This window comes from Aethina tumida, chromosome 4 (assembly GCF_024364675.1).
Source record: "Aethina tumida isolate Nest 87 chromosome 4, icAetTumi1.1, whole genome shotgun sequence".
Classification (NCBI taxonomy): domain Eukaryota; kingdom Metazoa; phylum Arthropoda; class Insecta; order Coleoptera; family Nitidulidae; genus Aethina; species Aethina tumida.
Window position 1 is genome coordinate 23,320,762 of NC_065438.1, and position 15,568 is coordinate 23,336,329.

Consider the following 15,568-nt stretch of genomic DNA (forward strand, 5'->3'; position numbering starts at 1 on the left):
TTATTCTTCCCTTTAAACATTCCCACATATTCACAATTAAACTTTCCGATCGAAAAATTACGAAACGGCCGCATAAATCATGGCCGGCTTCTGGACCATTGAAACACTGAGTGATTAAACTGACCGTCGGGAATAATCGTGATCGATTAGTGACAGAAATCGTTCCGTGACCGTTGACACAATGCTCTCTGTACAATAATACAATTCTAAAACAATTCACCTTATTAAGCAACTGCGTTCACCAATTACTGCTCACTTTCACCGTGCAATTGTGTCACACACAAGTTGTATGACACAACGCCGCACATAACTCCGGTGCGGTGCGGCTCGCATTAACTGATGTTGCACATTCGATAAACGCGAATGTCTACAGCATCCACCCACTCAATTAGATTGTCCGGTGCGGGCTTGCACTGTCGCCGCATCCAACTGATCCCATCGATTTTAGGTTTATCTGTCCACGTCACCATTAATCCACCCAAAAAAAAAATTATTTAGCTAAACCTTAACCGGGGGGGCTGAGGTGTGTGAGGTGAATCGCAGGAGAAGCCGGAGAAGCTGCCGATCAATATGAAATTAAAGAGAGGCAATTTGGCGTGGGGTTTTGCTCGCTATCAGTGCCCCAATTCCGTTCCGTGCACCACTTATGATCTATGATGACAGGCAGCGACGCCATTTTGCGCCCGGTAATTACCGTTCTTCTTGACGTGACTCCAGCAAATGTCTAAGGATATCCGAGATGTATGCGAGTAAAATGATCGCGCCCTGGTCATAAATCTGTCCGTCCCGGTGGATCTACACGTCCCATCTCTCTTTGTCAGGGCCCGTTGCCCCCGCGCCGCCGCCGCCGCCCCCCGACGCCGGTTTTTACGCCGTCCGACTCGAATTTACAGTCTTTTAAAGCGGTTTTAATTGTTTTACTGGGTACGTTCAGAAGTTATCTGGGGCCCGTTTGTCCGGGGACTTGTCTAGTTTCTGCTAGATTTATCCCATATTTATGTAATGCTAGATAATCCGGGCGCGTTCTGCATGCGGCGCTCCCACAAAAGGGCTTACGCCCGTTCTCTTCTCATTATGTGCGCCGACTTTCGATTGTCTGGAATCATTTTTTGTGCGCCGTCAGAAACATGTGTGATAATGTCCCGCACACAAGCCAACACCCGCCTCAGTGCTCGCACAATACGCCCTCTCGGCTGTAACATGTATTTTTTATGTCTAATTCTATTCAGCTTCAAATCCATTTACGTAATTATTTATTGTAAGACTTCGCGTTTTGTGTTTATAGCCGGGAGGGAACGACACACTTCGTTTGAAGATTACCAATTCAAAGTGCCTACATAAAACAGACGTCGGGGCATTAAATTAAAGTGACATTTTATAAAACTTGATGTCCGGCTTGCACGTTTCTTCGCGTCTTCCGGTCCGGCATAAATCCGTCGGCATAAATAATTCGTCCGTTCACGATTCGAGCTTTCGCACCGGTTTATCCGTACATAAATCACCTCGCAGTGAATGGTGTAGTTTCACTTGTTTGGATATGCACTTATTTGCCGGGGCTTAAAGGGGGGTGCGAATTAAGCTGCATTCTCTCTAATTTATTGAGCTTTTATGCAGCGCGTTAGTCAAACTCTCGAAATGTTATTTCGAATGCGGCTTCCGCAGCTTAGGTAAACGTTTGATGCATTCGCGTATTGAGTTGAATGCACGAACGAGTGTGAATGAGGCTGCGCTAAGTTATTAGTTGTGTTACGGTTTTTTAATGGCCGTCTTCGAATTGTGGTCGCCCGTTTCGCTGTGACGGCAAAACGGGGATTGATTGTATGTGACCGAAATTAGTCGTATTTAACGAGGTGTTGAAATCCGGATTATCGCGGGCCGACGTGATTTATAGCTCCGGTCGATGTGATTTATGTCGGCGCGTCACAAAATATTAAACTACAGATATACGTCACTCGAAACACAGCTAATTATGCCGCTGTCAAAGATTAAATACATAATTCTCACTAAGAAACTGCAGATTTAATTTGTTACTTATTTAATTAGTATTTCTTAACACCTACTTGTTTTTACACCAACCACGTTTAAAACGCTCATACTATATGTTATAAAACGTTATGTCAAAAATCAAAAATCTGGTACCAACCTAACTATAGGCACCAATTTTAAATTCTGAAGAATTTACGAGGTATTCCAAAGATAAAAATAAATAAAGAAATACGTGGTGTGATCAATGTTGATGAAATGAATGAAAAGCAATGTTCTTATAAACCTTATCTACTTTTTTAATTACTTTTTCCTTTAAGAAGACAATATTAAATATATGAAAGAGTAAACTACATAAATTTAATAAAAGTAGGTAATTTCTAATAAAATTTTAAAAATTTCTTTCATTATTATTCTTATATATACTTTATTATTTTGTGAGTTTTGATTTTTTAAATATCTTGACATCCATCTCATTTAAAACGCACATATTATATAAAATTTTAAACTCTGAAATATTAACAAGGTACTCTAATGACAAAAATAAATAATGTTGCCATTGAAATACAAACTTATGTAGATCTAATATATTAGTTTTTAATTAGACAAATATGAAAATACAATATATGAAGAGTAAACTGTTGAAGTTATTATTTTTGTCCGGCTAACTTCAGTTTGCTTACTGCCTGGATAATGTTGGCAGTACTGCGAAGACACTAAGCTGACTGTCACTTTTGCCGCTCAATGATGTGCTTAACTTTTAGTTTATTCTCATGTTTAATTACGAGATTTGAGTTGTTAAATAATGCTAAGTTTATTTAAACATCGCGTTCTCATCTTGTGATCTAAATCACACACAAAATTTAAAATAAACTACATAAATTTAATAAAAATATATTCTTTCTAATAAAATTTTAAAAAATCTCTCTCATGATTATTCTTATGTAAACTTTATTACTTTGTAACTTTTGGTGTTTAAAATATTTTGGCATCCCTCTAATTTAAAACGCACACATTACATAAAATGCTATGCCAAATATTAAAATTCTGGTACTAACCTAACAAAGGTGCCAATTTTAAATTCCCAAATATTTTTAAGATACTCCACAGACAAAAATAAATAAGAGGGAGTAGTTGGTGTGATCAATGTTGGCACTGAGATACAAACTTCTTGTATTCATAGTCTATTACTTTTTTAAATACATTTTTTTCCTTTAAGAAGACAATATAGAAATTATGAATTAGTAAACTACATAATTTTAATAAAAATAGATTCTTTCTAATAAAATTTTAAAAAATCTCTCTCATTATTATTCTTGTGTATACTTTATTATCTTGTAACTTTTGATTTTTCAAATATCTTGGCATTCCTCTCATTTAAAACGCACACACTATATAAAATGCTATGCCAAATATTAAAAATCTGGTACCAACGTAACAAAGATGACAATTTTAAAATATTTACAAGATACTCCACAGACAAAATTAAATAAGAGGGAGTAGTTGGTGTGATCAATGTTGGCACTGAAATACAAAAGTTTTACATTACATCGACAATGATTCGAAAGATTTAAACTAAGAAAAAATACTCTACATTGAATCAAATTGAAGAAACACAGATATTAGTACAAAATGAGGCTTTATTAACAAGATTAAAAATTCCTACCTAGATTTTGATTACGCAATCGCACGTCCTAACTGCTTGAACACTCGAACGGAAGAGCCAGTCATACCACTAGTCTAAACCATTTTTTACAAACTTATTACAGTCTTGCACAAAGATGATTTGGAACGCTGACAATCAAAAATAATATTACATTAACTCGAATCCCTAAACAATAAATAACAATATCAATCATATACTTAATATTATAATACATATTTAAATATATCTAACAATAACAATGTTCAATGGTTTTAATAGAATATTTATTCGAATGGTCAATAAAAATAATTAAGAAGGAGTAATTGGTTTGATCAATTTTGGCATTGAAATGCAATCTTCTTATAGACCTAATCTATTATTTTTTAAATTACTTCTTTCCTTTAAGAAGACAATATAAAATATATGAAAGAATAAACTACATAAATTTAACAAAAACAGATTCTTTCTAATAAAATAAATAAAATCTTTCTCATTATTATTCTTGTGTATACCTCATTACTTTATGATTATTTAATTTTTCAAATAACGTGGTATCCCTCTCATTTAAAATGCACATACTATATAAAATGCTAAGTCAAATGTCAAAAAATGAGTACCAACCTAACTAAAGCACCAATTTTAAACTCTGAAATATTTACAAGGTACTCTAAAGACAAAAATAAATAAGAGGAAGTAGTTGGTTTGATCAATATTGGCATTTAAATGTAATTTCATTTTGATTCACATATAATAATCTATTACTTTTATAATTACTTTATAAACAATATAAAATATATAACGAGTAAACAATATAATTTTTTTAAAAATAGTCCCTTTATAATTAACGTTTAAAAAATCTGCCTTAGTATGATTTTTATCCTTCACTTATCCTTTTATATATTTAAAACGCAGACACTATATAAAATATCAAAAATTAATGCCAACTTGTAATGCCAAATTTAAACTCATCAATATTTACAAGTTACGCCAAAGACAAAAATCAATAAGAGGGATTACTTGATGTAATGAAACATTCATGAGGGTTGTTTATTCGTTAACTGAATTAATAAAATCCACCGAAACCGTTAATTTGTTCCTTATTAAATATAATGTGCGTGTAAAATGAATCAAAGACAAATTATCAATGCGGGTCATGAAATGCAATCTTCTTGTGCCCTAATGAATTCGTCGGCAAAATTCAATTAATATCAAAGCGATGGCGGGAGTCGCATACCAAACAGAAAACAAATTCTGTTGCCCTCCCAAAAAATGATCGGGAACTGTGTCTTTTATAAATTAATGGGGTGCAATCCGATTGAGGCCGTTAAATTGTTTCCGAAATTATGATTAACCGGCACAAACAAATTGCAACATGCAAACATTCAACAGTGATTCACAAACATTCGCCACCAGCCGGGTGTAAACTCCCCAATAATGTATTTGATCAACATCTAATTATCGATCGTACGGGAATAAACTGGCGTCGTTGGTGTTTGGAGAAAGAAGTGGAAGAACAACATGGTGCGCCCCCACAGCGACAGTAGTTTAGTAAAGAGCTTTGCAGCGTGCTCGATTTGGAAAATAAACATTTTCAGGTGTTGTCGTAAATTTTATAAAGCGAGCAAACGGCTAGAGCGTAACACGGTCTGGTTTAGGAAGGACATGAGTCTGAGTGCATGTTAAAAATACATTAAGCGCACTCACCGCAGCTAAAAGCTTTCGGACGCATGGGAATTTCATACAGTTGACCCTTTGCTTGTCCTTACATCCGACGCGGTTGCTTTTTTTTTTTCTTTCGCAGCCGACGCACGCGGAAATTTGCTGTTTGCACACAAATCGGGCTAATTGTGTCGCCCGTACGTGATAATTCGGTGCCGGAGTCGCACAGATGGGGCCGCGGCTTAATGCGGAATTGGATTGGGGCGAAGTTGATCGACACTTAGCTGATGCGAAATTAAATTTGGACTAGCTAAATAAACCGGGAACTTGGAGCATGAAGAAGTTATAATGTTTATTATTGCTAAGTTAAACATTTCGATGATACTGAAGATCCGGGCGCTTATTGAAAGCGGCTTAGAAGTTTACGCGGTGTATTTAAGTAATAAGCTTCTTGGAGGACGTAACTTTGGTTTTTCGTGTAGCTAAATATTTTAATTTTCTGGGGCGAAACAACCCAGACACACGGTGAGTTGTTTGTCACGCAGGCGCTGCGTCAAAAGTGCCGTAGAAATTTACCGGCACGGCGTATAATGCATGGAGATACGGGTATCAGAGCCTTAAAATGTAAAATCCACGATTCAACGGAACACAATTTCAGCGACGCGTATCAGTCCGGAAGTTTATAAATTGAAAAATAATACTCGCCTACAGGAACTGTATTTCCGTGTACTAGACGGATGGATCTTATTTTAACTGAGATATGGAAAATATTCAGCATTGTACACACAGGTACATCGAAGTTACTACGGTTTACTGTGTGGATTTCCTCCAACGGTTCAATGGATCGACTTCTGGTGGGTAAATATATATTCTCTTCACCTGATACTATCCTCTCAGTTCCAAAGTTATTTATATAGAGTGGTTGATTTAACGTCCCGCAGAATGGAGTGGATGCAATTTCCCAGCTTACCTCAAATCTTCTTAATCTCCAGTTCCAATCAACTGTTGCTATTTTTGATGCATCAAGTGTTCCCACCCATCAATCCACTACCCAAATATTGTTCCAATAAGTAGATCGATGGCGGGGAAACGGAGAAAATTGAGTTGTCGACGTATTATACATAATCCGGAGCTATGTTTGTTTGGTTTGGCATAATACACAACGCCTTCAGCATACGCTAATCTTAAGTGTGCTCCAAGATGTCACTCTTTATAAAATTGTCTTGTTAATAATTCCAACACGACCCCCACAAAATAAAACAACAACAGGAAGAAAAATTGTGTGCTCCACAAATAATAACATTTTTGACCAGAAGTTCTTGAAAACCGATACTAGAACGGCACTTTTATTTATCCACTGCACCGAACAAATAGTGGCGTTGTTGAGACAGACCCATAACTCATCTCGAGTGTTAACGTTCGCCATTGTGCACGATCCATTAACGCGGTTAGGACATCATAAATCTAATGTTCGAGAACATTCAAGGAAATAGTTTTAATAAATTGTTTTACTTGCACCGACAACTCGAATGAAATGTTGGCGTGTCTCTGTCATTTACACACACTAAAATCATTGTATCTTCTGTCGTTATATCTTTGTACGTTGTTGCAGGCATGAAGCCGCGCATGAAAAACCACTTCAGAGCCCACCAACTGAGCGTGTGGCTGCGCCTGATCCCGGAGCTCCACCGTGCCGGCATGGAGGACGTGGTGGCCCGTCACAACCTCTTCCGCAACCACAACAACGCCGACCTCTACGACGGGGCAGTCCGACCTGACCCACTGTCGAGGGTCAGCTACTACGACCCAACCATGGAGCTGTTCAGGCGACGTCCCAACGCCAGCATCAACAGCCTGGACTCCCCAACAACCGTTGACACCATCGTCACAACTTGCGTCAACGTTGTCTCGTCCGGCAACTACAACTCGCAGGTCTACCCGAACCAGAACGCCTCCACGGACACGTTGGCGAGCCTGGAGGCTGCCGGCTACGCAGCTTACAGTACCGCTCTAAGCGTCACCATAGCAATCGGCTGCTCCTTGTTGATCCTCAACGTGTTGATATTTGCCGGGGTCTATTACCAAAGAGATAAGACGAGGATGGAGGTGAAAAACCTCCAGGAGCAACAAAGCAGAAACCAGGCAACCTTCGAAACAATCTCCAAACACCAGCACTACCACCTGGGCCACTCGCAGAGCACCAACGTAATCGTAGACGTAGAACAAGACACATCAGCAATGATCCTGGCGGCGAACGCCCAACAAGACTTGCACGCCATGAACAAGGTCCAGCAACACCTGTGCCCCACCAGCATATCCAACACCCTGAAGGCTCCGCCTCCAAGCCCCAACGTCATGATGCAGAACTGCATGACGCTGCCCAAAAACGCCTCCGCCCACATGCAGCAAATGCAACACATGCAACAGATGCACAACTACGGACAGGGATGCATGACGTTGCCCAAGAACGCCACGCTGATGAACAACACCGCTTGCATTATCGCCGAGATGCAGCAGCAGGGAATCGTACAGCCGCCGAACGGTAACGCTATACCGATGAGTGTGCCCAAGCCTCCGCCACCTCCGAGGGCCAAAAGTCCTGAGACCCAACCGTTGTTGAGTTCCGGGCACAACAACATGAGTAACAAGGGCAACATGAGGCTACCGCAGGCGGCGATGAGCGAGATGAGGGTATGATACATTCCATCGACCTGAACACACATGACTATTCGTCCGAAACATTAAAACTAAGTGCGATACTCATTAATTTAATTATATATTTATTGGCCTATGATAAAGGCCTCAACACTAATTGTAAATACTACGAAATTTATTATAAATGTTTAAGTGTATAAGTGTAAAGTCTCGAGTTCATTACGTTTATTTCTTCGAGTGGGTTCAAGTGGTAGGTTGAGGACCAATATAATCGACTTAGAGATAAACGCTGAATATTTTAACATTTCAGTTAAACTTACATTGATATTGATCACTTTTGTTTCGAAACATCCATCGCTTTTAAGGGACTTTTATGGGACTGACGATGTGTTTTCAAGCAGTGGATCTGTGCCGAAACAATCAGAACATGGTATACGATTGCAAAAACTATTTGCTACTCCTGCGACTTGTTTTAATTAAATTTTACTTGGCCCGGTGGTGCTGGGACGCTTGAAATGCAAACCTCGACCTGTTTGTTTATTTTGAAGAGGAAACTTAAAACGAGAGTGGACTTAAAAATTATCTGTTGAAGTGACTGGTTGAGGAGTTAAGCAGGATTCACTGTTTGCAAATATGCGAAGAAGAGGGACTAAGATAAATACTGCCAATATACTAGCATACAATTTTTGTACTTCTCCCCCAATTTTATAACCTGTGCCAAATATTATTGTGCGCCAAACACTATTTTTATTTCAGGACAGCTAAAACGCCCAGTGTTTTAAAAATCAAGTGGACAATCTAAAAAAAACTACAATTAAACAGATACAAATGTGTAGTAAGTTTCAAATTTCAACGAAAACTAGTAGAAACGAGTTAGTGAAATTATTAAAAAGCAACTTTTAGACAATGTATATATTAATCCACACAATTTTTCTTGGAAATTTGAAACTGTATCGTCTAAAGGAAACAAACTGACGAAATTGTACTTATTTTGTAAATAAAGCAACATCGGTGTAATTTCCTTGACCTGTTACGAAAAATGTTTTAAATAATGTCACACATTAATTATTAAATAAATGATAATTATCAAAAATTTAAACGGGTTGTTTCATTTAAAACGTCCCCATCGAAATCCCAACAGTGTCAGAGGCAGGTAAGTGAAATTGTTTGGTAACAAGACAAATAAAATGATTAAAGTGAAATCAGTGTGTGACACATGGTTTCAAAGAAACCCTTTCACAATTGGCATCGTTCAAGGTTCAACAAGTTTTCCCAAAAATACGTAACGGAAAGGCTGATTTAGCTGACAGGGCGATGCGGGCCTCCCTTTGAGAATTTTATAGGAATTATATTTCCATGTGGGGCGAGCCTACCCTCTGTCAATTCTAATAAGGGCAGGAATGTTACGGAATTCATCCCACGGGATATCACAAAATATGACCGCAGAAATGAGCAGGGAAGTATTCCATGATTTTACGACAACGGTTTTTGTTCTGAGGCAAATGAGTTGTGTGATTAAGGTATTGGTTTAGGCCCAATAATCCGCGTGTGCGTTCCGTTATCACTTTCGGAAACCCAAGGGCGAGGAAATGACACAATAGAAACACGAAGGCTAGGTTAAATGTTGATTTCTTTAAAATAGGATTTCGAACAGACGCGTAAACGTTGAATGTATGTAGGGTTTGGAAATTCGATCGGCCGATTTCCATACATATTGGTTTCTGATATAGGACCTCGCAACATTGACTAAAAACGAGAAAAGTAGCAAATAAAATAAAAAGTCCTCGTGTTAGCTGCTAGCAATTTACGCCTTTTTTGTCGATGTTTACCAACTTTCCTCGGCATTCGGATGAAATTTTAAAACTGTGTTATTGACTTCTAATGCCGACGGCGTGTTACATTTGAATCAAAGCTGTCACTACAGAATGTTTACATTTCAATACTTTATTTGCTTACGATTATTACAGAGTAACACACTTAAGGTGGAGGCACCCTTCTATTTTCTTATAATGTTCTTAATAATACACTTCACGTCTTCTGAAATGGATCAACAGTCAGGGTACTAATGCCATTATTTTGTAACAAATATATTATCAATGAAACTTTTAAACCACTAAAAAAACTATAATATTATCAATAAATTATTTGGGAAATTAATATAACAAAATTTATTAAAATTAAAAATAAAACAGAAAGAGAATTGCTACATATTTCCAATCAGTACTTGGCCATTCTCTCCTTGCTCTAAAAACAGTTTCAACCCCCCTTGGTTTACTTTTGAAGTAGATCAAAGGTCAGAATATTAATTCCATTGATAAGGGTGATTGATTAAGGGATACAGTGTTGATGTGTTCTTCGTGTCACACAATAGTACATATCTTCTCCTGATTAAAGGAGAAATATGACATAAAATGAAATATGGCATAAGAGAATGTTGAAAATATATGAAATATAATAAAGAGAATTTTGTAAAATTATGAAAAATGAAAAAATAAGAATAAATATGCTTTGAAAAACATAATGTCTTAAATAATAAATAATTTGGAATATAACAATAAAATATGATAAAAATTGAAATATGAAGGAAGGAATATGAAATTCGAAAAAATATGAAATAAGAAAAAAATATATACAAAATAATATAAAATCTGACAAAATATGAAATATATGAAAATGATATAATGAAAATATGAAATATGACAATAGAAAATATGAAATAAGGCATATGACATACAATATTATAACACTTGAAATGTGTTATAAAAATATTTCATAATATGAAATCTGACATAATTAAAATATGAAATATTTTAAAATACAAAATACTCTAAATGATATGATGTGAAACATCAAATTTAAGAATAAAAAATGACATAAAATACAAAATTTGAATTTGAAATTGAAATAAGAAATAAGAAATATGAAGAAATATTAAGAAATATGAATAAATGTGAAATATAATATGTAACATATGAAAAATATGAAATATGAAATATCAAATATGAAGTATGAAATATAAAGAAATATAGAGAAATGTAGAGAAATGTAGATAAATAAAAAAAATATGAAAAAATATTAAAAATCTGAAGAAACACGACATAGGAAGAAATATGAAATATAATAGATAATATATGAAGAAATAATAATAAAAATTAAGAAATGTTAAAAAATATGAAGAAATATGAAGAAATATAAAGAAATATGATAATATGACGAAATATGAAGAAATATGGACAAATATAATAATAATAATTTATATTCATGACAATTTATGCTTATAACCATTTTTAAGTTATAGTTATGACCACAAATGGTTTATGGTTATGATCAAAATTTATGTTTATCATAATTTTTAATCTGTGGTTATGACCGAAATTTATGTTTATGACCATTTTTAATTTATAATTATGACCACAATTTATGATTATGACCACAATTTATGATTATGACCAAAATTTATGGTTATGACCGAAATTTAAGTTTATGACTAAATTTATTTTCCTGGCCGAAATACATAAAACCATAATGTATCAATAAATTATTTGGGAACTGCCTCATGTTTTCAATCAGTACATGGTCGTTCCCTTCTTGCTCTATAAACAGCTTCAACTCTCTTTGGTTTGATTTTGAAGTGGAACAACATTCTAAATATCAATACCATTATATATCATATATCAACAATCAAAATTTTAAACCACTCATAAAACTATAATAATATCAATAAATTATTAGAGAAATTAAAACTACAAAATTTAAACAGAACTGCTACATTTTTTCAATCAGTACTTAGTCGTTTCCTCTTTGCTCTATAAACAGCTTCAACCCTCCTTGGTTTGATTTTGAAGTGGATTAAAAGTCAGATATCAATGCCTATTCTATTGCAACAAATATATCATCAATTAAACTTTTAAACCATAAATAAAATTATTATATCAATAAATTATTTGTGAAATTAAAACTACAAAATTTATTAAAAATAAAAATAAAACTGAAAGAGTATTGCCATATTTTTTCAATCAGTACTTGGTCCTTCCCCCCTTACTCTATAAACAGCTATAGCCCTTGTTGGTTTGATTTTGAATTGAGTCAGAAGTCAGATTATCAATTCCATTATATTGCAACAAATATATTATCAATCTAACTTTTAAACCATTAATAGAGCTATAATAATATCAATAAATTATTTAGGAAATTATTACAACAAAATTTATAAAAATTAAAAATAAAACAGAATGGGAATTACTAAATTTTTCCATTCAGTACTTCATGTCGTTTGCTCCTTACTCTATAGAGAGCTTCAACCCTCCTTAGTTTGATATACAACTTGCCATTCTTCCTCCAAGATTATTAGCAAATTTATCTAAATGTTTGGACTGGAAATAAAAATTATCCACTTCAACAACCAAATGAAACAACGAATATTTAAAAAAATGTATTACCAAAAACCTACATATAATAATCATCATCAATCATTTACTGGCAATGAGGTTAAACAAAATATCAACTCTAATAAATACTCATCATATAATACAGTTAAATCCTTTTGACAACAGTTCCTGTGTCACTCTCTTCAGAAGGCGTAGACTCAGAACTGGAGGACTCCTTATTGGTACTGTTACTTTTAATAGGCGTCGGTATGTGCGACTTCTGCAATTTAGGCTTATTAACCTTTACCGGAAGCTTCGACGCCGTCGTCACACCTTCCGCATTCTTCAGGTTGTCCTCATTCGAGTGGTGTACTTGCGGTTGATTATCCGGCACCACAACCCTCGGTATGTGCTTCAGCCCGGGATCGCTGGGTTTTCGTCCTGTCGTCGGTTTTATCACGTACTTCGGATCCAGCTTTTTTATCGGGGCGTCCGCGTTGGCCGAGATTATCGTTTTCGGAGACGTGGGTCTTGGTTCTGGGTTTTCAGTTTTCGGCTTCAGACTCGCGTATATCTCTTGGCTGTTCAACTTTTTCAGTTCCGGTTTTTTGTGTTTGGCCACCAAGGGACCCACGTATAAATTATTGCAGACCAGCTCGGGTTCTTCTTTGGCCGGCGGCTCCTCAGCCAGCATTGGCTCAGAGTGTGAAACACACTGGGGTAAACTGTTGTTCCTGTCCAGGCTTGAAGTGGTTCTGGGAGGTGGAGCGGGAGGGTACTTCAAGAGAGATCTGTTATTCGGGGAGTTTGGCTGCGACAACGAAGGGTTCTCGGGAATCGGAAGGAATAAACAGTGAGCGGGCATGGACCGTCTTTTGTGTGCTAAAGCTTCCCTTCCGGGATGATCTGGCAGTACTTTGGGGAAATTCCGGCGTTTTATCGTCTGTAAAGCTTCTTCCGGAGTCAAAGGGGCCACGTCCACTTCTTCCCTTGACGTTACGTTTACGTCTGCGTTGGGGGCAAACGTTTTAAGATGCTTCAGACTTGTAAAACCGTAGATATCCTCCACCGGCTCGGATTTTGTGTGGCTGTGGTCGATTTTGATGATCGTAGGTTCAATTTCGGGGGAATATTTCAAATTAATACTGGTGGTACTTTTTCTCAAGTCTCTTTTACAGTCAACGGTTTTCGGGGAGAAGTCTTCTAAAGTCATGGATCTTCTTAAGGGGATTTCGACCTCAGGTGGAAACACTGGGCAGTCCAAAGACTTTGTTAGTTCTATGGGTTGCTGCATTAAAACGCTGGGACCTCTTCCGGAAGGTGTGGCATCAATTGCCACTGACACCTTAGTGGGCTTCACTTTTTTAGTGTCATCAGTGGGGCTTACAGGTCTTGTAGGCGTCCTACCTAGTGTGGAGTCTTTTTCAAAATCCAAGGGGATGTTGGCGGCACTACTTTTCGGTACTTTAATGGACGCAGTTCTGGGTCGCTTTATAATCCTGGGGCTGTACTTCTGGACGATTTCCTGCGTAATCCAATCGCGCACCTTTGTGTGAGCATCTATGGTGCTGTTTGACATTTGTCTGGATAATTTTTTGGACTTCCTGCTGCCAGATTTACTATCATCGTCCCTGCTTTTGGACGAACTTCTTCTGAGTATCGTTACGAAATTACAGCCATTTTCTATTACAGCTTCGTCAGTGACTTTCGTTTCCTTCTCCTCACAAATTGAATTTCTTTGGTCGTCAGATTTAGTTGTATTGTTTTTACATTTAGTTCTGTAGCATTTGTAGTACAGTCCACCCAGGATGAAAATGTTGAGCATTACAATTAGGAACAAGCCTCCCACGATAAACAGATTTAGACTGGTGCTTTGCTTGACGTTCTGAGGCTCGGCAGGACCATTTCTAATGACACCGTAGTTCTTTTCGAAATTGTAGGGGCGATCTTTACCGTAATTTTGCACGACCCCAAACTCATCTTTAGTTGGTGGGTTATCTAGGGGTTTGTAAAAGTTTTCGAATTTCCTGTAGGGATTGTCTGAGATTTTGTTGGGGTCAGCCATAACGCGACGTTCCTTTCCATAGGCATGTTGCGTGGGACCACTAACGGGTTTGGAGAAGTTCATAAAAGGGTTGAAAGGGTAGCTGGCAACTTTACTTGGGTCTGAAAAGTTGTGATAGATAAACAAAGGTGGACGTTTTCTGATTGGACGTTGCGTAGTTGTTGTGTTACCATACTGGGCCAGCTCCGGAAATTCGTCGTTCCAAAATATCATCTCACGACTTCTGTAATGTTCGGCGAACTGTGGGGGTATTTCTACAACAGTAACTGGTTAATAAATCAATACGTTTAAGGGTGAGGAGTGTAATTACTTAATTGGAGGTAGCGTTCCTGTTTTATATCAAACTCAGGCCACTCTATGTCGAACTGATACCAGTCGGCCGGTCTGGAGGAGTAAAACTCGTTTCTTCTTGGCACGTTCGGATTCCTAGAACAAACACACTCGAAATAGTAACACAAACATAAACACAAATCGTAGGCAACGTGGAAATAGAGGAAGTCACTTACCCGGTGTACGCAAAATTGGCAAAGTACATCATAATTATCTCGGAGAACAGTTGTTCCTTTTCGGTGTAGCGGTCGACGAAATGAAACTTGGGACCGTCCAAAGGCACACCGAACACATACGGCAGCTCGTCACCATTATAACTCTTGTTCCTCTGAAAGAGATCCACCGAAATAGCGACCGTTTATTTATAAACGCCCGCTTTGGGCCCCGCATTACGGTCAAACACCCTTCGTGAAACTGTGTTACATCCGCACACGAGACGATTTACGACAAATCAATTTTACGTCTCGGACGCTCAGAATTTTAATTGGTTGTTACTTTGTTACGTCCCAGTGTGTGGTGAATTCGTGCTTACTGAGCAACTTAAATACCCCCAAAGAATAATAAATCACTTGATCATAAAGATTATAGTTTTTGATAAGGGTTTTCGATTTGTAATTTTTCTCGTGTGTGCGATTGACGTAGACGTTCGTGTTTGGGGCATGCGGAAAGATCGAAGGTTTTATTGGGTCGTTCATTATTAGAAGCACAATAAACGACCGGCTCTGGTCTATGTTAATCCGTTCGCGCAGACATTAGAAATACATCACTCCACAATCCAAACATGCTCGACATTTTAATGCGTTCTTTTCGTGAAGTTATTGTTCCGCTTTGAACCGGTTGAATTACGGTCTTACTTTTATGTTT

At 37.1% G+C, this 15,568-nt stretch overlaps 2 protein-coding genes across 4 annotated transcripts in view; one reads left to right on the forward strand and one right to left on the reverse strand.

The window, feature by feature from the left end:
- The window catches only part of LOC109598642 (neuroligin-4, X-linked-like), a 284,001-nt gene extending 275,015 nt beyond the window's left edge, over positions 1 to 8,986 (forward strand). For both annotated transcript variants that reach the window (XM_049966869.1, XM_049966870.1), the window contains one exon: positions 6,900 to 8,986. In XM_049966869.1, the coding sequence (XP_049822826.1) occupies positions 6,900 to 7,984 (1,085 nt within the window). In that variant the 3' untranslated portion in view covers positions 7,985 to 8,986. The remainder of the gene's footprint in view (positions 1 to 6,899) is intronic.
- Positions 8,987 to 12,361: 3,375 nt separating this feature from the next.
- LOC109598641 (neuroligin-4, Y-linked) overlaps positions 12,362 to 15,568 on the reverse strand; it is a 43,551-nt gene continuing 40,344 nt past the window's right edge. Inside the window, exons 6-9 of one of the 2 annotated variants that reach the window (XM_049966317.1) lie at positions 14,881 to 15,032; positions 14,685 to 14,800; positions 14,545 to 14,628; positions 12,362 to 14,475 (exon numbers count right to left, since the gene is read on the reverse strand). In XM_049966317.1, the coding sequence (XP_049822274.1) occupies positions 12,476 to 14,475; positions 14,545 to 14,628; positions 14,685 to 14,800; positions 14,881 to 15,032 (2,352 nt within the window). In that variant the 3' untranslated portion in view covers positions 12,362 to 12,475. Of the gene's footprint in view, positions 14,629 to 14,684; positions 14,801 to 14,880; positions 15,033 to 15,568 lie in introns of both variants that reach the window. The other variant, XM_049966316.1, reaches the window with a different exon arrangement.